The sequence below is a fragment of the Pan troglodytes genome, chromosome 1 (genome assembly GCF_028858775.2).
Source record: "Pan troglodytes isolate AG18354 chromosome 1, NHGRI_mPanTro3-v2.0_pri, whole genome shotgun sequence".
Classification (NCBI taxonomy): Eukaryota; Metazoa; Chordata; class Mammalia; order Primates; family Hominidae; genus Pan; species Pan troglodytes.
Window position 1 is genome coordinate 160565394 of NC_072398.2, and position 27435 is coordinate 160592828.

Sequence of the window (27435 nt, forward strand, 5' to 3'; positions counted from 1 at the left end):
ATTTTCAAAATGTGATTTTCACTTGAAAAAACTCTCAGGGAAAAAGCTCTATAAAATAAGTTTAAGTAAACTTTATTCAACTGGACAGTAGCAAAAGCTATGTCTAAAACAAGAAAATAAAAATTATATAAAAACAAAATGTTTCTTTAAGGTGTCAGCAAGATAAAAGCATAACTTTTTATGGCCAACTTTAATCCTCTTCTCATAAATCATCATAGTTTTGTGTACTGTTAATGAAATCCTACATTTAATCAAAGGATTTTTTTTTTTTTACTCTCTCTATGAGTCACAGGAAATAATCTACAAAGTAATCAAAGAAAAGGGATCAAAAGCCAAGCCCTATGCAATTTTCACCTATCCATGAAAAAGAACGTTCAAAGTATGCATCTTACCATTCATGTATTTTGTTGCAGAATACATACAAATATCAGCTCCCAGAGCCAAAGGGCGCTGAAAGAACAAGTTTTTTACTTTAAATGAGAAACAATTTGAAAATATGCTTCATTACCTGCCTATTTGCAATTATAAATTCCATTCTTATTCTAATCAATACTAACTTTGCAAAAGTATGTGCATCTTAAAATTTTCCAGGATCTCTGATATTATTTCTCCTTTGCCTCCCTCCCACCAAAGAAAAATGTAAAGTATTGAATCTGAAGGCAAAAGTTTCTTGGAAAGCGCAGATAAGCCCAGGTCAACTGGTCTCTTGAACCTGTTTCTTTATAGCAATTGCTGACAGGACTCTAAATTTATTACCTACAGTAGAGACTCTAGTATTTTATGACTCATTAAACACATAAAATAGTTGAAATGAACATTCAGCAATTTTTATGTAGAGTAAGTATAAACTCATCTGCTTAGATTTTTAATCATTAAAACCTCATGACGTATGCTGTGATTATTTACATTTGGGGTTTGTCATGATCTTGATTCCTAATTACTCAGCCCTTCCTATGTGTGGGTTTCACATCCGTGGATTCAACCAACCATGGATAAAAAAAACTTGGAAAAATAGATGAACAGTTGTGTCTGTATTGAACATGTACAGACTTTTTTCTTGTCATTAGTTCCTAAACAATATAGTGTAACAACCATTTATAAAGCATGTACATTGTATTAGGTATTATAAGAAATCTAGATGGCTGGGAGTTGGAGAATGGCTCACTCCTGTAATCCCAGCAATTTAGGGGGCTGAGGCAGAAGGATCACTTGAGATCAGGAGTTTCAGGCTGCAGTGGACCATGATCAAGCCGCTGCACTTCAGCCTGAGTGACAGAGCAAGACTTTATCTTAAAAAACAACAAGAAAGAAATTTGCTGGGTGCGGGGGCTCACACCTGTAATCCCAATACTTTGGGAGGCTGAGGTGGGTGGATCACTTGAGGCCATGAGTTTGAGCCCAGCCTGGCCAACATGGTGAAACCCTATCTCTACTAAAAATACAAAAAAATTAGCTGAGCATGGTGGCACGCGCCTGTAATCCCAGCTACTCAGGAGGCTGAGGCAGGAGAATCACTTGAACCCAGGAGGCAGAGGTTGCAGTGAGCTGAGATGACACCACTGCACTCCAGCCTGGGTGACAGAGCAAGATTCTGTCTCAAATAAATAAATAAATAAATAAATATGTCTGAAACTGGGAGAATTAAGAAAAATAAAAATGAAAAGGAATTTTTAAAAGTGTTTTCTTTCACCCAATTTTCCTGTAAATTAATCCTTTAAGTCATGGAGTATAATGTGATGCTCAATACATGTGTAATTGTGTAATGATCAAAAGCAGGGTAATTAGCATGCCCATCATCTCAAATATTTATCATTTCTTTGTAGTAGAAACATTTAAAATCCTCTCTCCTATTTTGATATATACAGTATCTTATTGTAACTATGATCATCCTTTTGTGCAGTAGAACACCAAAACTTATTCCTCTATTCTTCCTTCTAATTGTAACTTTGTACCCATTGACCATCCTCTGTCCTCCCCACCTCCACCCTCCCTTCCCCAGACTCTAGTAACCACTGTTCTATTCACTACTTCTATGAGATCAACATTTTTTACATTCCACACATGAATGAGATCATGCTATATATGTCTGTCTGTGCCTGGCTTATTTCACTTAACATAATGTCCTCTAGGTTAATCCTGTAGTCTTAAAATGTATTTGTTTACAACCAGAGTGAAAGGTGTAGACTTTCCACTTAATAAAACACTGTCAAGCCAGGAGTGGTGGTTCACGCCTGTAATCCCAGCACTTTGGGAGGCCTAGGCAGGTGGATCACTTGAGGTCAGGAGTTTGAGACCAGCCTGGCCAACATGGTGAAACCCCATCTCTACTAAAAATACAAAAATTAGCGGGGGGTGGTGGTGGAAACCTGTAATCCCAGCTACTCGGGAGGCTGAGACAGGATAATTGCTTGAACCGGGGAGGCGGAGGTTGCAGTGAGCTGAGATCGCGCCACTGCACTCCAGCCTGGGCGACAGAGCAAGACTCCATTTCAAAACAAACAAACAAACAAAAAAATACATTATCAACATCTTTCCCTTTACATTTTCCTAAACATAGAACTGTGTGTGTTTATTTCACCCTCATTAGAGCTGTTTAGTCTTTGGAAGATATTAGTATAGGTGGCTATGGGAACCTTTCATTTAGGGTATTTCAAAAATAGGACGCTTTAGGTAAAATATTGCCCAAAGCACTCTCTGCATATGTGTTTGCACATCTCTAAAGGGATGGGGTCAAAGTAGGTGAGGCCTAAGGTCTTTTCTAGTGCTAACATTCTGTAAACTCTATAGCCAAAAGAGAAGGAAAAATAAAAACCAAATCACTAACACCTCTGATCTCATTATCTTCTGAGAATCATGCTACGTACTTTATATAACCCAGAGAAGCAGTGTACAAAATACCTAACTCAATAAAATCAGTACCTTTATGGCTCTCATCATACAGGTGAGGAAAGGGGACTAAGAAAAATGAGATAGATCCCTCAGATTAAAAAGCTGGTAGAGCCAGGACTCACACCCAGACTGCCTGACTCCAGAGGTGCTACTCTGAAACTTGATGATGGTAGGTCTATTTTGCCTTTCGTGAGACTTACAGAAGATCCAGAGGACAAAAGACTGGGAAGAAAGAGAATATATTCCATTTTCATTAAGGTAAGACAATGAGAAGATTTTTTTTCAGGAAGATTTGCTTCATGGAAACAACACATGTGGCTACTTAGGGATGATGCGATTCTGAGTATTTCAGCTGGAATAAATCCAAATTGAAATGAAGCAAATTCCAATCATTGGCATGCGGAATGTGATGTGGGCTTCAAAAAGGTAGAAAAACTAGACCTATGTTAGTGACAGTAATAGGAGAAAGAGGGCCAGGTTTGATGAGTAACCCGGGCAGGTCCAGGCTACAAAACGTATGCAATCTTTTTGGGAATATACAGGACTCACTGTGTCTCAGCTAAAGCTATCCTATGCTGTATTAACTGGCCTAATGTAAGTGGCATATGGGCTAAGGAGTTGCGATAAGGAATCTTACACTGAAAACCACCTGGGACAAATAGAAGATGCCAAATAGACAATGCCAGAAGATTTTTCACTTGGAAACAGACTGCTTTACCTGATAAAATCAGCAATCAAAGATACATTATGAGCCAAAGGCAGATGGCCCACGAAGGTGTCTGAATGCAATGTAGCCAGGAAGTGTGCTTCAGGAAAGGAAAATAAACCATGACAATGCCTTCGAATAAAATGGAGGAAGGTGAAAAGCAGGTTTATACAAACTGCCCAGGGAGTCAGCCAGTCACATGGAGGCAGCAACCTGGATCAACTTCAGGGACCCAGAACATAAGGGGGGAAATGTAAACAATAAAACCTGTAAACATCTGCCCAATTGAAGAGCCAGAGAAAATGAGCTGGGTTTCAGGAACTCTGCCATTATTGTAAGTTTTCTGAGGCCTCCCCAGAAGCCAAGCAGATGCCAGCATCATGCTTTCTGTACAGCCTGCAGAACTGTGAGCCAATTAAACCTCTTTCTTTATAAATTACGCAGTCTCGGATTATTTCTTTATAGCAGTGTGAGAATGGACTAATACAGTGCCCTGATAAAAGAGGCCCCAGATAACTGCCTTGTCTCTTCTACCATGTGAGGACACAGCGAGAAGGCTCCATCTATGGACCAGAAAGTGGGCCCTCACCGGTACTGAATCTGCTGGCACTTTGATTGAGGACTTCCCAGCCTTCAGAACTGTGAGAAATAAATTGCTGTTTGTAAGCCACCCAGTTTATAGTATTCTGTTATGGCCACCCAAAGAGACTAACATAAGAGCACTATAAATACTTACAGCTATAATGTAAAATAAATAAAGTAAAAGTTCAAAATAATAATAAGTTAAAGAGATCTAGGCATAGTATATGGAGTGCTGAAGGAATAAAAACTAGAAGAAGAGAAATAATATGTATAATATATACTGAAATCATTGAGCATCACTTTTCTTTTAGAATATATATAAAAATATTCAAGGTGACTGAAAAATATGACTGATTTGTAATCAATGCATAAACATTCAAGTCCTTACTATGCATAAGGTATTAGCAGATACAATCACATAATAAGGCCATTTCTTCAGAGTTTACACACCCTAAGAGAACTCGTAAGCTTTTTTTTTTTGAGACAGAGTCTCACCCTGTCACCCGGCTGGAGTGCACTGGTGTGATCTCAGCTCACTGCAAGCTCTGCCTCCCAGGTTCACGCCATTCTCCTGCCTCAGCCTCCCAAGTAGCTGGGACTACAGGCACCCGCCACTGCGCCCAGCTAATTTTTTGTATTTTTAGTAGAGACGGGGTTTCACCATGGTCTTGATCCCTGATCTCCTGATCCGCCTGCCTCGGCCTCCCAAAGTGCTGGGATTACAGGCGTGAGCCACCACGCGCAGCCTTGACAACTGGTAAGCTTTAATAAATAAAAAACACAAAGTAACATAGAGGATATTAACATAGGTTTGAAAAGATATTAACTAATGGTAGAAGAGGTCCAAATTTAATTCTCGATCCAGTAAATAATTATGATTAGATTTCATGAATTTGATCATGATTTTAATTTAAGCAAGTCCTTTCTTTCCTAATTACAGATATATGTGGTCTACTAATTGTGCCAAAAAAAATTATTTTCATTTACCTGGAAATATGGCGACATAAAAGTGTTATCCACGACCAAAATAATGTCTCCATGCTTATGGACAATATGTGCACAGGCTTCAATGTCAATCACCTTCTGGGTGGGGTTTGTGGGGGTTTCGATCCAAACAAGCTAAAATAATTCAGCAAATAACAGTAGTTTGTAAAAATATACTTTACAAACATACATCTCATATATTGTAACAATCTGGGAAGCTACATTGTATAATGGAAACACATGGATGATGATGTTGGGAGGTTCAAATCTGAATCCCAGCCTTACCTGCAAATTTCTGAAGCCATAGGTATGTAATGTATCCTATTGATCTGTATAATTGGGTTGGTAATACCTATCTTACAGAATTTTTTGTAAAGATCAAGTGAGATAACGTACATGTAAACAGAAAAGTACTAAAGTTAATTATTGTACTTTTCTTAAAAAAGAAAGTGTATTCCAAAGACAGCTCAGTGTCTGGAAATTTTGTCTCAGAGATGAATAACATAGATTGTGTAAGAATACATCCTAGAATTTTAATGAAAGAGAATTATCCCTATGATGCCAAAAATATATTTAATATGAACTTAATGCCAGAAACTCTAGAAACTATAGAATAAGTATCTAAGACTTGAAGAGCATGGGCTTTAGACTAAAGAAGAAAAGTGACACCCACAACAGAAAACCTGGTTACCGCCTACTTAAAAAGTAACAATGACCTTTATATCTCAAAACCTACCACAATTCAGACACATGGTAGATGCTTGATAGTTATCAAAAGGACCAAAGAAAAGAATTCTATTTGTTGAACGAAATGCCATTGTACTGAATTACTTTCTTTTTTTTTTTTTTAAGCAGCAGGGTCTCACTTTGTTGCCCAGGCTAGAGTGCAGTGGCATGATCACAGCTAATGGCAGCTTCGACCTCTCAGGCCCAAGTGATCTTCCTACCTCAGCCTCCCCAGTAGTTGGAACTACAGGCATGTGCCACCATGCTCGGCCAATTTTTTTTTTTTTTTTTTTTTTGCAGAGAAAGGGTCTCGCTATATATCTCGAACTCCTGGTTCAAGTGATCCTCCTGCCTCAGCCTCCCAAAGTGCTGGTATTACAGGCATGAGCCACTGTGCCCAGCTGATTCTTTTTTTATTACCTGTTATTTAAATGGGCAAGAGATCTGGTTTAAACTCTTCTGACTTTAGAGTTTTACTCTGGAAAAGATAAGATGGTTAAATAATACATATTCTACAAAAATCTTGAATTATTTAAAGAATCTATAAAAATTATTCCTGGTAAGAATTTATTATTCCTACTGATAATAAAAAAAAATAAAAATTACCAAATAAATAAAAAGTAGGTTTTACATGGACTTAAACATTCTACTTCAAGTGAAAAACCTGATATTTTAGGAAGGAAAATGTATTAATTCAAGTTGGTAGGGTCACTATATAAAATTCTGTTGACAAGACTTACTGTACTCATAATTTGCTTTCCTCCCTTAGAAAGATTCAGACCAGGGCCCGGCACGGTGGCTCATGCCTGTAATCGCAGTACTTTGGGAGGCTGAGGCAGGCGGATCACAAGGTCAGGAGTTCAAGATCAGCCTGGCCAACAAGGTGAAACCCCGTCTCTACTAAAAATACAAAAATTAGCTGAGCATGGTGATGGGCGCCTGTAATCCCAGCTACTCGGTAGGCTGAGGCAGGAGAATCATTTGAACCCAAGAGGCAGAGCTTGCAGTGAGCTGGGATTGCGCCATTGCACTACAGCCTGGGTGACAGGGTGAGACTCCGTCTCAAACAAAAAACAAAAAAAGACTCAGACCAGCTATTTTAATGTGACTTTTCTCCCAAGCAAGATAAAAAACAAGTTCTTCTGGAAACAAACCTTAATTACCAAAAGCTCAACCATGTTAATGTGCAAAGTAATTATTTGTACATGAAAAGATATTTATTTTTTAGCATTCATTGCAACATAATCTTGGGTACAATTCTAACCTTTTAATCATTAGCAAAAAGTTGTAAACAGCTGACTTATAAAAGACACTGGTCCTTCTTTTATCCACACAGAATTTAAATGAGGTCCCAAGAAAGAATATCACATATGCCATTCACTCAGACACAAAACACCTTCCGGTGGCATACAAATTTCCCAGGATGGAAGCTAAAGATTGCTTGTGGCCTATTCTCTACATCTAACTAGTATCTGGGCAGCATCCCTTACAGCCCGGCAAAGCCACTGTGCTTCGAGTTTGGGGGTTTGGCAGGCTTCTTTTTCTATAGTCCAATCTCTGTGATGACTTCTGTTACCAATACTCTTTTGGCTATGCAGTTAAAAATTAGGTGCTCCTGCATAGAAATTTTTTTAACAATTACCATGTATCCAGGAACTATACTAAGCATTTCATATTCATTATCTCATTTGATTCTCACACTCCCGTTTCTATAAAACCAGTATAATTATCTCCATTTTGCAAATGAAGAAACTGAGACTTTGGTTAAATAATTTGCCCAAGATAATATACTAACTAAGATAACAGAATCAAAATTTGAATTCTACTCCAGAAATCATGTACTACCATTATGCTATAACACCCCGGAGATGACAGTCTATCTTAATTTTGTTGATGTTTCCAATGGCATAAAATAAAATTTGTTATTCACATTAAATTATATCCTCTAGTAAACAGAAATGATGAAAACAAAACATCGAAGGAAAAACAGGCAAAACTGAAAATGAGCTGAGTTACCTTGGTTTCTGGTGTAATTGCTGCCTCTAGTAATTTGATTTTGGAACAATCAACAAAAGAAATCTTTAATCCAAATTCAGATGCCACTTGCCTGAAGTACCTGTTTGTACCTGAGACAGAAGGGAATCAGATAAAATGAAAAGAACATTGCATTAAGAAACATTCATTCCTTCTATGTATAAACACTTACAAAATATATGGAACTCTCAGTCACCAAGGAAAATGCAACTAAAAGCAATTCTAGTTTGGTTAAATAGTTTGGCTATCTGATATAGTAAAGAATAATAAGGTTTGTTCTCTAAAGGCTCAAGAGTCAAATAAAACACACTTGAGATCCAAAAGTAGCATGAAGCAAATAATGTTTTTCAAAACATCCAATCTCCACTAAGTGACATGCTTCCTGAAACATCATATCTTTTCAAACAATTTCTACCTAGTTCTCAACTCTAAACTAAATGAATCAATGTCAATGAAAGGTTCAAAATAAATTTCAATATACTTTGTAATGGAAAAGAATTGGTTACTATTCTTTGTACTTTTTTGATCTTTTTGTTATGTAGTTCTGAAAGTTTTAATCGATAAAATGAGACAATATAAATCAAACTACCAGATTTTTACAGTGAAACAAGGTAAATCATTTGACTTAAAATAATTTTTTATAAATACACCTGGATTTGATTTTTACACATAAAAACTTAAAGAAAAAATTGATATTGATACTCAATAACAACAACAACAAAAGAATATTCTGTCATTAATGAGAAACTAGACTTTTGATGGTATGTAGACTGACCCTAGGTAATATAAAATTGAAAAATAATGTAAAAAGTTCTTTAAAATAAACAATTTTCAGGATTTTATACCTATGTTTGCCATGAGACTTTTATAATGCATTATAAAAGTATCTAAAGGTTTCAGATTTCTATAATTTCAACTCAACAAGCTAATATAAGAAACTAAGATAAAATACGAAACATTGTGCAAATTTCTGAGGGATAAAATGATTACTAAGAGTAAGTCCCTTCCTTTAAAGCAGGGGTCCCCAACCCAGGCCACAGACAGGTACAGGTTTGTGGCCTGTTAGGAATCCAGCTACACAGCAGGAGGTGAGCAGCGGGTAAGCAATATAACTCCCTGAGCTCAGTCTCCTGTCAAATCAGCGGCAGCATCAGATTCTCACAGGAGGAAACCTACTGTGAATTGCTCATGGGAAGGATCTAGGTTGTGCACTCCTTACGAGAATCTAACTTTCGAGGGATCTAGATTGCATGCTCCTTATGAGAATCTAAATAGTGCCTGATGATCTGAGGTGGAACAGTTTCATCCTGAAACCATCCCCCTGTCCCTGGAAAAATTGTATTCTACAAAACCAGTCCCTGAGGCCGGGCACGAGTGACTCACATCTGTAATCCTAGCACTTTGGGAGGCCGAGGCAGGTGGATCACCTAAGGTCAGGAGTTCGAGACCAGCCTGACCAACAAGGAGAAACCCTGGCTCTACTAAAAACACAAAGTTAGTCAGGCGTGGTGGCACATGCCTGTAATCCCAGCTACTTGGGAGGCTGAGACAGGAGAATCTCTTGAACCCAGGAAACGGAGGTTGCAGTGAGCCGAGATCGTGCCACTGCACTCCAGCCTAGCAACAGAGCAAGACTCCACCTCAAAAAAAAAAAAAAAAAACACGCCGGTCCCTGGTGCCAAAAAGGTTGGGAACTGCTGTTTTAAAGGACTTAGTGATTTAACTTTTTGTTCAGATAGGAAATAGATAAAATGATAATATTCTAGAAATCACATTTTAATTATTTGGAAGCATCTGGAATATATGTATATGTATATTCACAAAATTCCTTGCTTTTGTTTTAAATACAAAAATCAGTGGGCTTAAAGGCAATGGCAAGCCTGTCTTCTCCACATTCACCACTTTAAATAGCTAACATTTAATTTCTTTGGAATGGAAGTTCTTAAATTTTTTTTATTATACTTTAAGTTTTAGGGTACATGTGCACAACATGCAGGTTTGTTACATATGTATACATGTGCCATGTTGGTGTGCTACACCCATTAACTCATCATTTAGCATTAAGTATATGCTTATCATCACTGGCCATCAGAGAAATGCAAATCAAAACCACAGTGAGATACCATCTCACACCAGTTAGAATGGCGATCATTAAAAAGTCAGGAAACAACAGGTGCTGGAGAGGATGTGGAGAAATAGGAACACTTTTACACTGTTGGTGGGACTGTAAACTAGTTCAACCATTGTAGAAGTCAGTGTGGTGATTCCTCAGGGATCTAGAACTAGAAATACCATTTGACCCAGCCATCCCATTACTGGGTATATACCCAAAGGATTATAAATCATGCTGCTATAAAGACACATGCACATGTATGTTTATTGCGGCACTATTCGCAATAGCAAAGACTTGGAACCAACCCAAATGTCCAACAGTGATAGACTGGATTAAGAAAATGTGGCACATACACACATGGAATACTATGCAGCCATAAAAAAGGATGAGTTCATGTCCTTTGTAGGGACAGGGATGAAGCTGGAAACTATCATTCTCAGCAAACTATTGCAAGGACAAAAAACCAAACACCACATGTTCTTACTCATAGGTGGGAATTGAACAATGAGAACACATGGACACAGGAAGGGGAACATCACACACCGGGGACTGTTGTGGGGTGGGGGGAGGGGGGAGGGATAGCATTAGGAGATATACCTAATGCTAAATGAAGAGTTAATGGGAAGTTCTTAAATTTAGAGCCATAGATGGGCTTCACCGGTTCAATCCATGAGACCCCTAAAATTAAAATGCTAATCACTCAGTGTAGTCTTAAGAACATTTTTTGGGAAAAGAGGCCCATATCTCTCAACAAATTTTTGAAAGTTTCCCTGGTGCCAAACAAAAAATAAAAAGCAAAAGGGGATGTGTGGGGTTGAACTCTTGAGAGTAACCTGAGTTGTATTTCATCTTTATTACAGGTAAAAATTAAGTTACAGGAGAACACTGTCTCTCTAAACCTTATCTTCTCTAGAGCAGAATATGTCTGCAAGTTGATCAAGTGCTACGTATTCATTCTAGCACCTTAAATACTATTCTTATTAAATACTCTCTGGCCAGGTGAGGCGGCTTGCACCCGTAATTCCAAAACTTTGGGAGGCTGGAGAGGGAGGATCACTTGAGCTCAGGAGTTCCAGACCAGCCTGACCAACACAATGAAACCCCGTCTCTACAAAAAATACAAAAATTAGTCAGGTGTGGTGGCACGCGCCTGGGGTCCCAGCTATTCAGGAGGCTAGGGCATTAGAACCATTTGAACCCAGGAGGCAGAGACTGCAGTGAGCCGAGATCGTGCCACTCCACTCCAACCCGGGTGACAGAGTGAGATCCTATCTAAAAATAAACAAATAAATAAATAAATAATCTCTCTTATAAGCAGTTCCAGAACATGGACCCTAATTGTTTATGGTCCTCTTTTCCCAAGTCTGAGAGAGCATAGAGGTACCCGTCACACCTGTAAACTATAATAAATAATCAAAAATACTGGCAACATTGTTAATATTAATTCAGGGCTCACTTTATTATCTGTAAAATACAAGTTTACACAATATAAATGAGAGGGGTCACCTACCTCCATACACATCATCCATACAAATAATTTGGTCTCCTGCTTTTAAAAGATGGGTAATAGTTACAGTGGCTGCTAAACCTGAAGCAAAGGCCAAACCTAAAATAAAAATCAAGTTAGAGTAAGCTGAAAAGTCAGGCCTATAGGTTACAACACACCTCCAAGTATCTACCTGACTTACTTTAATGCAGATAGGAAGCCATCACTGCTGAGTTGCTAGAGGCCCCTGATTAATACCATTACAAAATCTCCTTTTCTATTTCAAGAATAAGATATCTTTAAAATAAAAAATATATGATGTGGACAGATACTTTTGTGTTAAGTCAATTTTGCCTTGGTAATAATATTTCTCTGAAACACTTCAAGAAAATAATTCTTTACAAATATCTGAGATAAAAGGCCTATTGCCAGTTAAACTACAGTTTAAAAATAGCAAACTAAAGGAATTTCAGGGCGGGCGTGGTGGCTAATGCCTATAATCCCAGCACTTTGGGAGCCCAAGGCAGGTGGATCATTTGAGGTCAAGATTTCGTGACCAGCCTGGCCAACAGAGTGAAACTCTGTGTTTACTAAAAATACAAAAATTAGCCAGGCATGGTGGCACATGCCTGTAATCCCAGCTACGAGGGAGACTGAGGCAGGAGAATCGCTTGAACCCAGGAGGTGGAGGTTGCAGTGAGCCAAGATTGCACCACTGCACTCCAGCTTGGGTGACAGAGGGAGACTCCATATCAAAAAAAAAGAAAGAAAAGAGAAATTTCAAACATAAAGAATAGAGCAAAGATATGATTCATACATTAATTATATGAATATGCAATTCAGTAAATATTTTAACAAAACTCGCAATCAGACCTGAGATTTGTCTGATAAGTGTAATCACAATGAATACACAAGACTCTCTTCATTAAAAAAAAAAAAAGTTTAGGGAGTTAATCTCTAATCTCTGACAGCACATTATCAGGAGTTATTGACCACTGAAAATAACTTTAGTGCTATTCTCAGGCACAAATTATTAGGTGAATAAACCAGAGGATAAGCAAGTTTAGGCCAAGTGTGGTGGCTCACATCTATAATCCCAGCACTTTGGGAGGCCGAGGTGGGCAGATCACTTGAGCCCAAGAGTTCGAGACCAGCCTGGCCAAAATAGCCCCATCTCTACTAAAAATACAAAAAAAAGGCTGGGCGTGGTGGCCCACTCCTGTAATCCCAGCACTTTGGGAGTCCAAGGCGGGAGATCACGAAGTCAGGAGATCGAGACCAGCCTGGCCAACATGGTGAAACCCCATCTCTACTAAAAATACAAAAAATTAGCTGGGCATGGTGGCAGGCACCTGTAATCCCAGCTACTTGGGAGGCTGAAGGAGAAGAATTGCTTGAATCCAGGAGGCGGAGGTTGCAGTGAGCCGAGATCCTGCCATTGCACTCCAGCCTGAGCGACAAGAGCAAGACTCTGTCTCAAAAAAAAAAAAAAAAAAAAAAAAAAAAATTAGCTGGGTGTGGTGGTGCACACCTGCAATCCCAGCCACTCAGGAGGCTGAGGCAGGAGAATCGCTTGAATCCTGGAGGAGGAGGTTGCAGTGAGCAGAGATTGTGCCACTGCACTCCAGCCTGGGCAACAGAATGAGAGACCCTGTCTCAAAAAAAGATTTTATATTCTAATAGGTGGTGTTATTAAATTTAATTTCCATTTATTTATTTATACTGACAGTTTCAGATGAAGATTGTTTTCACATGAATACTACATGATAAATGTAGTATTAATAAATGTAGTATTCGTGTGAATTTTTTTCTTTATTCATTTGTCCTCTATTCATATGTATTTTTACCTGATGATTACACATATGCATATTATACCAACTGAGGGACCTTGGGCAAAGAATTCAAAGGCAGTAGAACAGGAATTTTGAACTAGCAAATCTGTTTCTTTTCAGTTCCACATTCTGTGCCTCTATGGTTTTCTCTATACATTTAAAAATAGATTCTAGACTGTGAAATGGAAATTACTTACAGTATTTAGCCCCATCCAGTGCTGCTACTGCTTTTTCAAGGCAATTCCTAGTGGGATTTCCAGAACGGCTATATTCAAAACCCTGAAAAAAACAAGTTTGAGTTCATCCTAAGAGATTTGAGTCCTAACATAGAGAACTATAGTTTCACCCTACCATAATTAGTTTCTATTCTTTAGTCATGATATGTCTTGCTTTAATACAGAAGCAGAACAGTGCTGTGGCTATAGTCAAGATGCTCTGAAGTCAAACAAACTCTATGTGAATTCTGTATCTGCCACTTATGAGCTGTATGACACTAGGTAAGTTACTTCACATTTCCAAGAGTCAATCTCAATATCTGTAAAATGGGAATAAAATACAGATATCTAGTTCATAAAATTGTTGTGAAGATAAAATGAGATAATGCACAAATTCACTACATGTTTCCTGGCACATGCTAATCACTAAATAAATGGCAGTTTTTATTATTAGTATGTTTATTATGTTAGACTCACCTTTTTTCATTAATCTGGAAACATTAGGAAAAGGGACTTGCATGAGCCAACAGAATAAACCTAATTCTAACCTGTATTTCATTTCCTAAGAAATAAATGATTAAGCGATACAAGTTTTTTTTTTTTTTAAGGATAGGACCTCACTCTGTTGCCCAGGCTAGAGTACAGTGGGGCAATCATAGCTCACTGCAGCCTCAAACTCCTGGGCTTAAGCAATCCTCCGATCTCAGCCTCCTGAGTAGCTAAGACTACAGGTGCACGTCACCATGCCTAACAAATATTTTAATTTTATTTTTTGTAGAGGCAGTCTAGCTATGTTGCCTAGGCTGGTCTTGAACTCCTGACCTCAAGCAATCTTCCCACATTGGTCTCCCAAAGTGCTGAGATTACAGGAGTGAGCCACCTGTCAGGCTGATTCAAGTTCTATTTAGCATACAACAGGAAGTTATGATCACATCCTACCAATGCTCAACATTCATTCACATCTTGGCTCTACAAAAGTGGCTCAAAGCATAGGGAGCAATTCCTGGCAAAACAGCTCCACACAATACTTTTTAAAATTTTGCATTCCTGTAATCCCAGCTACTCGGGAGGCTGAGGCAGGAGAATTGCTTGAGCCCAGGATGCGGAGGTTGCAGTGAGCCGAGATAGTGCCACTGCACTCCAGGCTGGCCAACAGAGTGAGACTCTGTCTCGGGAAAAAAAAAAATTGCATTATTCTCCTTTTACATATATGGCACCCTGCTAGCTATATTCATCCAGTCATTCTACTAATCCTTATGACTGGCTTTGAGGAAAGTGAAGCCAAATGCAATAGTACCTAGGGAGTGTCAAAACCGGATTGCGAACCAAGGATTCGAACATTAATTAGAAGTCCTATAATTTTCTCCCTCTGCTTCACATAACATAACAAAACACAACCACTCTTTCACCTTTGTTTCTGATTCAGAAGCTCCCAGTATTAACAACAATAACTTCTAAAAGTTTTGTTGCTATGTGCCCTTGTTTATGACCAGTTGAGCAGACTTTTTTTTTGAGAGGGAGTCTCGCTCTGTTGCCAGGCTGGAGTGCAGTGGCGCAACCTCCACCTCCCGGGTTCAAGCGATTCTCCTGCCTCAGCTTCCAGAGTAGCTGGGACTACAGGCACGCCACCACACACAGCTAATTTTTGTACTTTTTTAGTAGAGATGGGGTTTCACTACGTTGGGGAGGTTGGTCTTCATCTCCTGACCTCATGACCCACCCGCCTCAGCCTCCGAAAGTGCTGGGATTATAGGCGTGAGCCACCGCGCCCAACCTGAGCAGACATATTTTATAGGGCTCCAGGATATCCTTACCCCTCCCCACCATCACCTTCTTACCATGACCTGCAGCTGTACGCTGCAGATTAAAAAAAAAAAAAAAAGTTTGGATTCATGTGGCTTCTGCCACAGAAAGTTACCTCCCGTTTCTCATTCAGCTCTTCAAATTCCCTTTAGTGGTCTTAACTGATTTTTAAAAAGGGCCGGGCACGGTGGCTCATGCCTGTAATCCCAGCACTTTCAGAGGTGAATCACCTGAGGTCAGGATTTCAAGACCAGCCTGGCCAACATGGTGAAACCCCGTCTCTACTAAAAATAAATAAATTAGCTGGGCATGGTGGCGGGCAGCTGTAATCTCAGCTACTCGGGAAGCTGAGGTAGGAGAATTACTTGAACCCAGGAGGTGGAGGATGCAGTGGGCCAAGATCGCACCACTGCACTCCAGCCTGGGCAAGAGAGCAAGACTCTGTCTCAAAAAAAAAAAAAAAAAAAAAAGATATTAAGCAGAGTTTTTGTGGATTTAACCATCCCTGCTGGCTTCCTGGAAACATTTAATTATTAATATCACACCTGAATGGTAAACTTTTGCACTAAGTTCCAAAGCTTGGGCAGCTACACTTTCATTAAACCCTACACAAGAAACGAACTGCATGTTTGAAAGAGAGGCTGTGAGCCGGGCGCCGTGGCTCACACCTGTAATCCCAGCACTTTGGGAGGCCGAGGCGGGTGAATCACGAGGTCAGGAGTTCAAGAGCAGCCTGGCCAACATGGTGAAACCCCGTCTCTACTAAAAAAAATAAAAAATGAGTCAGGCGCAGTGGCGGGCGCCTGTAATCCCAGCTACTTAGGAGGCTGAGGCCGGAGAATCGCTTGAACCCAGGAGGCGGAGGTTGCAGTGAGCCGAGATCGCACCACTGCACTCCAGCCTGGTGACAGAGTAAGACTCTCTCTGAAAAATAAAAAAAAAAAAAAGAAAGAAAGAAAGAGAGGCTGTGTACATATTTTGATTCTAAAATACAGTAAAGAGTATTCTAAACCAGTTGTAGAAATGGCCTTAGAACTCTATCTCACAAAACAAGGGACGGTCTGTAAGGATTTTCCTCAACTTATATAACACACTGAAGTGGTTTCCAAAGCATAATCAAGGCTTTGGACTTACAGACTTTAACTAATTCTTACAAATCTCAGCAACTTTTAAATTCTCTAAGATCCATCAAGTATGCCACCAAAAGGGGGAAAAAAGCTATGTGATTAACAAAGAGGGCTCCTTCGTAGGCTTTACAGATCATTCATGTATGACTCTGTGTCAGTTCCTTTTCTATAAAAAGTACATAATACCTGTCCTGCCTTCTGACCTGGTTGTTGTGAGGATCAAATGGAAATAGTGTAAATGTGAACATCATGAAAAAACAAATTACCATCGAGTAATTATTATGTACTATACAGCCTTAAATACATCTCAACAACTTATGTGGTAGATACTATTATTATCCTCATTTATACAGGATCAGTCAGAGGTTTTGATAGGTTAACTAACTTGCCCAAGGTCCCCCAGCTCAGAAGAAGTGGTGTCAGAATGCAAACCTAGCCTTTGACTATAAGACTTGTGTTCTCTTTTTCTGTTGTTGTTTGAGTTGGAGTTTCACTCTTGTCACCCAGGCTGGAGCACAATGGTGAGATCTTGGCTCACTGCAACCTCTGCCTCCTGGGTTCAAGCGATTCTCCTGCCTCAGCTTCCCGAGTAGCTGAGATTACCCGCCACCATGCCCAGCTAATTTATTTATTTTTAGTAGATGGGGTTTCACCATGTTGGCCAGGCTGGGCTCGAACTCCTGTCCTCAGGTGATCCACCCGCCTCAGCCTCCCAAAGTGCTGGGATTACAGGCGTAAGCCACTGCACCCGGTCATGAGTTGTGTTCTTAATCACTAAGCCACAGTGCTTAAATGACGCAATAGGCTAAATTGTTACTAGCATTATTAGAGATAGCATAGTGTAGCTGAGTGCCTAGGAGTTGGTTCCTAAAGCAACCTCAAGTTTCTAAAGTTTGAATTCCATCTCCAATACTTATTAGTCTAAGGCTAGTTACTTAACTCCCTAAATCTCAGCTTCTTTATTGGGAAAAAATGAGAATTCGGTTCAGACTAGGGTTGTTGTTAGGATTAGATGAGACAATACATGTAATACACATGATATATACGAGCACGTATTTGGCATATAGTAGGTACTCAATAACTATTAATACAGCTACTGGAAACAATCTTAATTCTAGTCAAGTTATCAGACCCTTAATATTTTTTAAGCTGACTCCGTACTACATCTTTAAAATTTATGCTGCTAAAGGTAACTCAAAAAAGTTATGACCTTCGATTTTTAATTGCAAATTTGTCAAAATCACCTGAATTTCAGGCCAAATCTATATGGCAAGTTGGACAAACGGCTCCTTCCAGTCCTGCTTATCAAAAGAAATACGATCACTGGACCATCCGATACAAAGCTGTGCTGCAAGAATTACAGTGTAGAAACATCTTTCGGTTGCCTTCCTAATTTATAAGTCATATTATAAATTACTTACATGCCTTTCAAATTCATAAGCCGTATCTCTTTTACCGCCCAACTGTGGACAGCCCCAGACAGACCCAGCTCACCGAGTGCTGGCCAGGCGCCCCTTGCTTGAACGTGGTGGACAGTGAGATGGGGGGCACTAGAGCCCTGGAGGTCCATTGCTCTGGATCCTGGCCCACATGGATCGCCTGCGTGGCGAAATGTTGGAAGTGTGGCAGGAAACCTTGTGAGGAGGCGTCTTTTTCCTGCATGCTGAACCGCGAAAGAAGGAGAGAGGAAAAGAACACCGAAGATATAACCAGTCGAAGCCGGGTGTCCGGGGTTGGGAGAGACAGAAGGATCAGGCGAGAAGGAGCTAAAGCACGCAGGTAGAGCCGACGGCGAGCGCACTAAAGCGGCACACAGCGATTGTTGGGGTGGATTTTATTAGCGGGTCTGCAGTCTCATGATCACAGTGGGGCGGGACCAGCGCGGCCTATTGAGCGAAGGCCCGACGCGTCTCCCGCTCCTTATTGGCTGACAGCAGAGGCGTTGCCTGAAACGTCACCGCGACCGCCCCACCCAGTGCACAAAGCGGAGTGAAGCTGGAGTCCCTGGGTCCAAGTGGTGTTAGTCCCTGCGGGCGAAATTCCTGAGTACCGGTCCTGAGGAGGCTGCCATGCTGGCTCCTGAGAGCCACCCGGGCGTCTCTGTGACCTCAGGCCGGAGGTTCGTCCGACACGTGGCGGAAAGCTGGCTTAGTGTTGAAACCGGGTAACTGTAAACAGACCACATAAATAGCCTTCTTTTACTGTGGTAGTTACCTCTGACCACCATCCTTTGCCCTGAGGGCGGTGCTAAAAGACGTAAGCCACAACGTGGAGGGTGGTTAAGAAAACAGTTGCCCAAGCCGCCCAGTTTGCAGCTTGGATTCTCATCAGTCACAGCTTGCGTTTTAGGTACACTGAACTCTGTAATGACCCAGTGCTTACGATGACGAAACGATGACTAGAAGTGAAGGTTAAATTGTTCGTAAGACATAACGAAGCTACTGTAGTGAGGACGTCTATGCACAACTCTGGCAGCTTCCTAAAAGTTAGTCAATCTTGAGCTTTTTCAAGCATCATTATCTTCTTTTAAAGTACAGAGAGAAACTCCCCCTAATGAGAAAGATAATGTGGCTTTGAAATACTTACTGGAGCCTAACATCCTTACACAAAATGCTTTTGCTTTTACACAACAGCAACATCCCTGCAGGAAAAAGGATTGTTTACCACTCACCTGCGCCCAGAGCCCTACTCTCAGAAGAATCACTGCTTTAAAACAAAAATCTCCCTGTTCCCTAAGCAATACAGACTTGACCTACTTACTATTGTGGCTGTTTTCTAGCACCAGGAAATTTGGGGATATTTCTGTTGTTGCAAAATATTCGCTAAAGATCTAAAACTTTATTAAACAAATTAAGAACAAGGAGAATAAGGAATAAACAGCTCTTAAAATTTACAGTTTGAAAGAAAGATATGAAGAGAAAGAATGAGGCAATTTGCTTTTCAAATTAGCTTTAGGGACATTTAACCCATTAAGCACTAGAGGAGTGGTGCTTGAGGGCCTACAAGCTTTTAGAATCCTACCAAACTTTGTATGGCTGGGGGAAAAAATGGATAGACTTCAAAACACTAATGTATATTAATACATATTTAATTAATATTTTTCTTTTAAAAATATAACATCAACTGCAACTCACCTCAATATTTATGTATAACTATAGGTGGGTATTTTTGTGTAATATGATATGGCATTTAGGGGCCAAAAGGGTCTAAAACAGTTCCAATTAGTTTTACCTCCTAATATTTGCTGACAAACCCTGAGTTGCATAAATACAGACATTTTATTTAGTGTACTGTAATAAAGAATCATTCAGAAGACAGCACCAGGCTGGGTGCGTTGGCTAACGCCTATTAATCCCAGCACTTTGGGAGGCCGAGGTGGGCGAATCACCTGAAGTCAAGAGTTCAAGACCAGCCTGGCCAGCAGGGTGAAACCCCATCTCTACAAAAAACACAAAACTTAGCTGGGCGTAGTGGTGCACACCTGTAATCCCAGCTCCTTGGGAGCCTGAGACAGGAGAATCGCTTGAACCCAGGAGGCGGAGGTTGCAGTGAGCCGAGATCATGCCACTGCACTCCAGCCTGGGCCACAGAGTGAGACTCCATCTCAAAAAAAAAAAAAAGATAGCACCCAATACAAATGCTATAAATCAGGCCTTTTTTACTCTCTTAAACTGAGAAAACTTTATTGGATGGCAGCTTAATATGTATCAAGGATTTAAAATATCCCCTTTCTATGACTCAGCAATTTGTTTTGTAGAAAATTTTACTTGCAGGAATTTATCCTTTAGATATATTCTTAATATGTGTACAGAGATGAGCAAGGATGCTTTTTAAACCTACCTTACTATTTTTAATAGCAAAAGAGTGAAAAATGGCTTAATTATTCATTCTTAAAAGACTGGTTAACTGGTTATGATACTACTCTGTGATGGCTACAGTATGGCCAAGAAGTAGGAAGAGATTGAGATGTGCTGGTATGTCAGAGTCTCGCTCTGTTACCCAGGCTGGAGTGCAGTGGTGCCATTTCGAATCACTGCAACCTCTGCCTCCAGGTTTCAAGAGATTCTTCTGCCTCAGCCTCCCAAGTAGCTGGGACTACAGACGCGGCCACCATGCCTGGCTAATTTTTGTATTTTTAGTAGAGATGGGGTTTCACCATGTTGGCCAGGCTGGTCTCGAACTCCTTGCCTCAAGTGATCCACCAGCCTTGGCCTCCCAAAGTGCTGGTATTACAGGCATGAGCCACCACACCTGGCCTATTGATCTCTAATATCTAAGACAGCAAAGCAAAGTAACGTATACATCATGCTTCCACTTTTTCAAAAGAATATATACTATGTTGCATTATTTTCAGACAGATATTTATGATTTAATATGTATAAAAATCCTTCTGGTCATAGAGACTATGGATCTGCAGTGGAAAGGTGATTTTCTTTACATTTTATTCTCTTTTGTGTTCAAGTTTTATATCATGGGCACATATTACCTTTTCAACATAATAATACTACCAAAAACCCCAATTTAAACATTTTAGAAAGACAACTTTATTTAGAAAAAAAGCTTTTTAAATGATTAAATGATAGCCACTTTAAATCCAATAAATGGTATATAGTTTGAGGTGTGTGCTAATTTTTCATATAAATTAGGTTGCATACAACAAAATAACATTATTATAACACTTACAGAAGAATTATTAATTCTTCTTGGGAAGGAGATTCAGCAAAAGCAGATATTTTAGAGGAAATGGGAGACTTCTCATTTTTTATATTTCTTTACTGTTTGATCCTTTTATAAAACACAGACTGCATTATTTTATAATAAGTACTTCTTAAACACTATGAAAATAGCACTGTACTTCTTGTGTTTATGCACAAAGACCTCTACTCTTCTCATTACAGGCAGGCTATGAATAAAGATACCGTGACTGAATATCAAAACAGTGCAATCGGGACTTGGGAGGGATGTTCATAAAATATATTATTATTATTATCAAGCATAAACATATGCAATTATTAGATCTGTTTCGTTTTACCTCAAAAGAAAACAATTTGTTCATCCTTGGGCTTTTGTCAATGAAATAATGAGAATTATGAAGGGAATTTGGGGATCAGGGGAAAGAAGATATTACAATATAAGATCTAAATTTGATAGACTTGTAGATTACTACAATGGGCCAAAGCCTGTCAGATAGCACTTTTTTTTTTTTTTTTTTTGAGACAAGGTCTCAGTCTCCCCCAGGCTGGAGAGCAGTGGTGCCATCTTGGCTCTCATTGAAACCTCTGCCTCCCAGGTTCAAGTGATCCTCCCACCTCATCCCTGCAAGTAGCTGAGACTACAGGCATGCGCCACCATGCCAGGCTAATTTTTGTGGGTTTTTTTTTTTGTAGAGATGAAGTTTTACCATCTTGCCCAGGCTGGTCTTGAACTCCTGAGCTCAAGCAATCTGCCTGCCTTGGCCTCCCAAAGTGCTAGGATTACAGGCATGAGCCACTGCACCAAGCCAGATAGCACTTATAACACCTACCTTCACTTCCTGGTGGAAACAATTTTTTAAAATAGTAACAAAAAGATATTATGCAATCATATCAATTATGTTTTGATATGGCATAATTGAAAATTATATGTCTTGAGAATAAAAAGGTCTAGATATTGTTGATGGAATTATTAAAGTTAATATCAAGAGACACTGGAGAGCAAATTTCTAGCACAATTGCTTTCTTTTAGTGATAGATACAAAGAAGATAAGCGACATACTCATATTAATATAGCGAGTATCTAGGCTGAGAATTGAGTACAGCTTCAGACATTTAAGATGAAGAAGTAATCCCAAAATCATTTGGATGCATTCCACAATGATGTAAAAGGAGTCAAATATGACTGAAAAACATAATATAAATAACAACTCAGACATAGCAGTTAAGCACCTGAAGTTTGGAGTCAGAATGCTTGGGTTTGAAGCTCACCTCTGGAACCTGCTGTCTCTGTGACCTTGAGGGAGCAATTGACTTAATCTCTGTAAGTCTCACTTTCTTCTGTAAAATGGGTAAAATAATACTTGGCAGTTCTCAAAAATAGGTTCTTAAAAGCATCTGGCAGGCCAGGAAAGGGGTATAAGGCAAGTAGAATAAATGGGAAGCACTTAGGTCAGAGAGCTACTTTTGATATTTTTCTATCAAAACTGATATTTGCAGTACCTTTGAAGAGTAATACTATGCAGAGGTCGTGTGACCCAATACAGAAAGTAAGCAATATCTTTTGCAATGTTCATAAGTGGCACAGAGATTTAAAAAAAAAAAAAAGACAGGTAATTTGCACTATCCAGACATGCAGATGTCTTGTTCAACTAGTAATGCAGCAATTGAAAAGCTCTTGACTTTTCTTGCTTATAACTTTATATCAGAGAGAAAACATTTTAGGGGGAGCAATTCTCCAGTTGCGGGACTGTTTGGCTAATTGCAGGGCATTCATCTTCCCTGGTGGCTAGTTGCACAACCCCACATATTTCCAATCACAAAACAACAACTCCAGTTGAGAACAATGATAAAGGAACTAACGGGGTTGCTCTGAATTTAAGCTTACCAATAAAAAGAATGGATTGACAATGAAGACATATAGAGAAATCTGAGAGAAAATGAACTTACACTGAAGATTGTGGTATCTAGGAAAAAGAAAGCCGGCCATATAAGACATATTTAATAGAAAACCACCCTAAACTGTGTCCCTAGAAAAGTTTGTAATGAACAAATGGCTCTGTGGCCAGAAATGTTAGTGAAACACTACATACAGGCATACCTTGGCAGTATTGCTGTTCAGTTCTAGTAGAGATCTTTGTTACCAACGCCTGTTCGCTTTGAAATGTGCTTTAAGTAAAATGAAGTCAATGTGGAATCCCTCCAGAAGTTTTGACACTTATCCAACTACTTTAATGATTTAGATTGTGTAATTTAGCTTAGTGCAGCTGTGTTTGAACAGGCTCTTACGCCAAAATTGTGAAGGTTAATAAAATTTCTAAATTCATTCGACAACCTGGTCATTAAAGAAAAATAATTTTGGCCAGGTGCAGTGGCTCAAGCCTGTAATCCCAACACTGGCAGGCCGAGGCTGGTCGATCACTTGAGGTCAGGAGTTTGAGACCAGCCTGGCCAGAATGGTAAAACCCCATCTCTACTAAAAATACAAAAACTATGGGCATGGTGGCCGGCTCCTGTAATCCCAGCTACTCCAGAGGCTGAAGCAGGAGAATCGCTTGAACCAGGGAGGCAGAGGATGCAGTGAGCCGAGACTGTGCCATTGTACTCCAGCCTGGGCAACAAGAGCAAAACTCTGTCCACCCCCATGCCCAGAAAAAAGAAAAGAAAAGATTGTATTGTTATAATAAAGGTGGGAATAAAGTATTATAGGGACTCAGAGAAAGTTTCATGAAAGACAGAAAATTAAGCTAAATCTTGATGAATTATTAGGAGTTCCAAGGGTTAAAAAGACATTAAAGATTGCCCTCTCGACATGCAAATTTTTCTAAGGTATGAAAATTTTAAAACACATTTATTACGCACATAATTATCAAAGGGATGTTGTCAGGAAATGAGGCATTAAATAAACATATAAGATTTGGTTTCTTTATTTGAGAATTATGTAGTCTTCTAGGAGAGAAGAGGTTTCTAAAACATGTATTCTTAGTATCTTGCAAAAAGATAGACACTTTACCTTGATGAGAATAGGGTGGAGATAGGAAGGTTAGGGGTAGTGGGTCAGGAAAATTAGTTCAAGGGAACCAAACCTGTACTAAGTCTTAACAATGACCAAAGTTACAAAGGAAAAAAAATGTGACATGAAACTGAAATTAACTTCAGGAGAGGGGCAGCATACTTCATATCAGCAGAGAAATAATCTCCACATTGGTCCCTTTTCTTTGCAGAGATGGGTGGAGGAGAGATCATGCCCATGGGGAAGCAGAGCATATGGAAGGATGAGCCTTGGGATGTGAAAGGCGAGATCTCAGGTAGGGTAGAGGCTACAGGGAGAGCCTTGGAGGCCATGAGAGGGAGGAATTGCCAATGACAATCAAGTAGGAATGACAGAGGGAAAAGCACACCAGCTGAGCAACACAGCTAGAGATTGCACCCAAGTCAGCAGACATGTTGAGTGTACATTTTTAAAAACAAGTAAGCCTAGTAGCAATTTTAGATTATTCATGCAGCATTGACATAAACCTTATGCATTTCCCCAGAACCTCCACTAAAGTATGCAGTATAGAAATGTTTTTTAATAAAAATCAAGGAAAAGTGGCTGAATTCCACACTTGGGTTCCTGTGGAGCTGAGAGGAAAACCTGTAGAGGGTGATTTGAGATTTGCTTGGTACTAGAGATTGGAGAGTAAAGTGACCATAAGAGGGTAAATCTTGGGAAACAGATATCCTGGGAAGGATGTGGCACTGGAGGAGGGGGGCGCAGTTAAATTATCATCTGTGTTGCCAGGCGCAGTGGCTCACGCCTGTAATCCCAGCACTTTGGGAGGCTGAGGAGGGAGGTCACTTGAGGTCAGGAGTTCGAGATCAGCCTGGCCAACGTGGTGAAATCCTGTCTATACTAAAAATACAAAAATTAGCCAGGTGTGGTGGCATGCACCTGTAATCCCAGCTACTTGGGAAGCTGAGGCAGGAGAATCTCTTGAACCCAGGAGGTGGAGTTGCAGTGAGCCGAGATCTTACCATGTACTCCAACTTGGGCAACAGAGCCACACTCCCTCTCAAAAAAAAAAAAAAAAAAATTAGGGATGTGAGAGGGAGATAATATGTTTTAGTTATTAATGTCTTTTTTTCTTTAAAAATCACATCTTTATTTTGTTATTAGATATTCAAATTGAATTAGTAATTCAAATCAACTCCACAAAAATTTAGGAAAGATAGATAAACAAAGAGAAGAAAATACCCCTCCCTTCAAACAGTCCCCACTGTTTTGTAGGTTTCTTTGTGATGTTATGTGCATGTGTGAGTTTGTACCTGTGCCTGTGTGTTTGTGTGTATATTTTTCTTAAGTGTCAGGTTGAGTTTAAAAGGAAGCCAGATATGTTTGGCTGAGCTAGGGAGAGAGGGCTTGCCAGAGGGCTGTTTGTAGGGGGAACAAAAGAGGTGTAGGCTTGGAAAGTCATCCTGAGAGAGACAAGCCCAGGTGTGCATTTGGCTCACTAAGGGAGTGTTATTCATGCTAAGGTGCGTGCTTCTAGGTCCTGGGGTCCCCCTCTCATTCACTTCAGAGGTCTAGGAGCTCCTTCCGTAATAGTAAAGGGGACACAAGATCAGAAACTTTAATAAATATAATTAGTCATTACCATCTTAGTGAATTAGTTTGTTGATTTACTCCATGTTCTTCAGAGTATCAAGTATCAAAATGCAGGCAATTGGGAAATGGAGCATCCCTAAAGAGGAGTGGGCAGTGAGAGAAGATTATAGTCAGAAGGTAGGAATAATAGAGAAATTTCACCTATTTCTTTCATAGGTAGGACAGGACTCCAAGGGCCATTGATTACTCCTTGTGTCAGACTGGCATGTACCAAGGAATTGAGCCCAGGGCCCAGCTGTGGTTCCTGCGGGAAATTTGACATTTTTGCTTAGAAAATAGTTTATCTGATGTGCTTATTTTCGTCTATATATAATGAAATTGATATTGTTCACCTTCAGAGACTTTGATTCTCAATGAATTACTTCAGTGACACAAACTAGGTAATTTAGCTCTGTGCACTTGGGTTCAAGCTAATTCTTGGGCCTAAACTATGGAATTAATAATAAAATTATCTGAAAATTCAGAGCCCATTTTGTAGGCAATCTTCCCATCAGAAATAAAGTTCACTGGCACTCAAGTAAGATTCTAACCATCAATAGATTGCAATTAGTCAACATGAAAATTTTGGCCAAGGGAGAGCAGGAGAAGAAGCTTCTATCCAAATAATTTTTATCCCAGTGACTCTCTATTGCCCGTGATATACTGGTAGTATATCCTAGGAATCTAAAATCAAGATCAAGCATTCAGGTCTATCTAGAGTGATTGATGCTCCAGTATGCACATATTGTACACAGAAATCCATGCCCAAGGACATTAATTAAGTTGGCAGAGATACTGAAATATGATCATTGGAGGTTATTGATTATATGGCTCCCAGTAGTCCAATCTTTGGAGTTAAATCAACACATCCTGCCTTGAATGTAACCACAGATTGGAGTTGTTCCTGCTTCTTGATACATACTGATCAGAATCTTAGAATAAGAACTTGGGAAGAATGGCCTATCAATAGAGCCCACATAGAGAACTGAGTAAAATATGTCTATTTAGAACAATGGTTCTAGATATTTTTCAAGTTCACAGAGCTAAAATTTTTGAATTTTTCAATGCCAGAATTTTTGTGGCATACTTAATGGAATTAATTTCCTCTATTTGCAAATGATTGGTCTTCCCTTTGACTTGCTCCAATCCTGCATTGCAATTTGATTAGAATGCTTATTTCCCTTACCTGGCACATACATATTCAATGAGGCAAAGTACTTTATGTTTCAATAAATAACTAGTTATATTTTGGTCTCAGTTTGAGATTAAGTTGTGCCTGTATTACTCTTTTGTAAGTTGGATATTTTCTTATACCATTTTTCATGGCCTATTTAGCTCAGAGTTTTGGCCCATAGATATTGCTGTAATACAGAGCTCTTCAGTTGTAGTGAAAGTGATGTTTACATAATAAACAAAATATAACACACCTAAAGGTTTGTGCTACTTTGATGTACAATGGCTCACTTATAAACACATTATTTCATTTATCAGGTATTCATTGGCCAAATCAAATGTCTCAGTTCTAGGCACCTGGAGGAATAATAAAATGCAGTTTCCCATCCTCAAGATATTTCACTATGTAATAAAGGGGAAATGAAACTTAGCAAATGAATGTGCTAT

At 39.5% G+C, this 27435-nt stretch overlaps 1 protein-coding gene across 3 annotated transcripts in view; it reads right to left on the minus strand.

Moving 5' to 3' along the window:
* The window catches only part of CTH (cystathionine gamma-lyase), a 46941-nt gene extending 28098 nt beyond the window's left edge, over positions 1-18843 (minus strand). For 2 of the 3 annotated variants that reach the window (XM_024346572.3, XM_513486.8), the window contains exons 1-6: positions 17992-18843; positions 13550-13631; positions 11545-11640; positions 7904-8013; positions 5165-5296; positions 393-450 (exon numbers count right to left, since the gene is read on the minus strand). In XM_024346572.3, the coding sequence (XP_024202340.1) occupies positions 393-450; positions 5165-5296; positions 7904-8013; positions 11545-11640; positions 13550-13631; positions 17992-18159 (646 nt within the window). In that variant the 5' untranslated portion in view covers positions 18160-18843. Of the gene's footprint in view, positions 1-392; positions 451-5164; positions 5297-7903; positions 8014-11544; positions 11641-13549; positions 13632-17918 lie in introns of all 3 variants that reach the window. The other variant, XM_063800423.1, reaches the window with a different exon arrangement.
* Positions 18844-27435: the final 8592 nt, after the last annotated feature.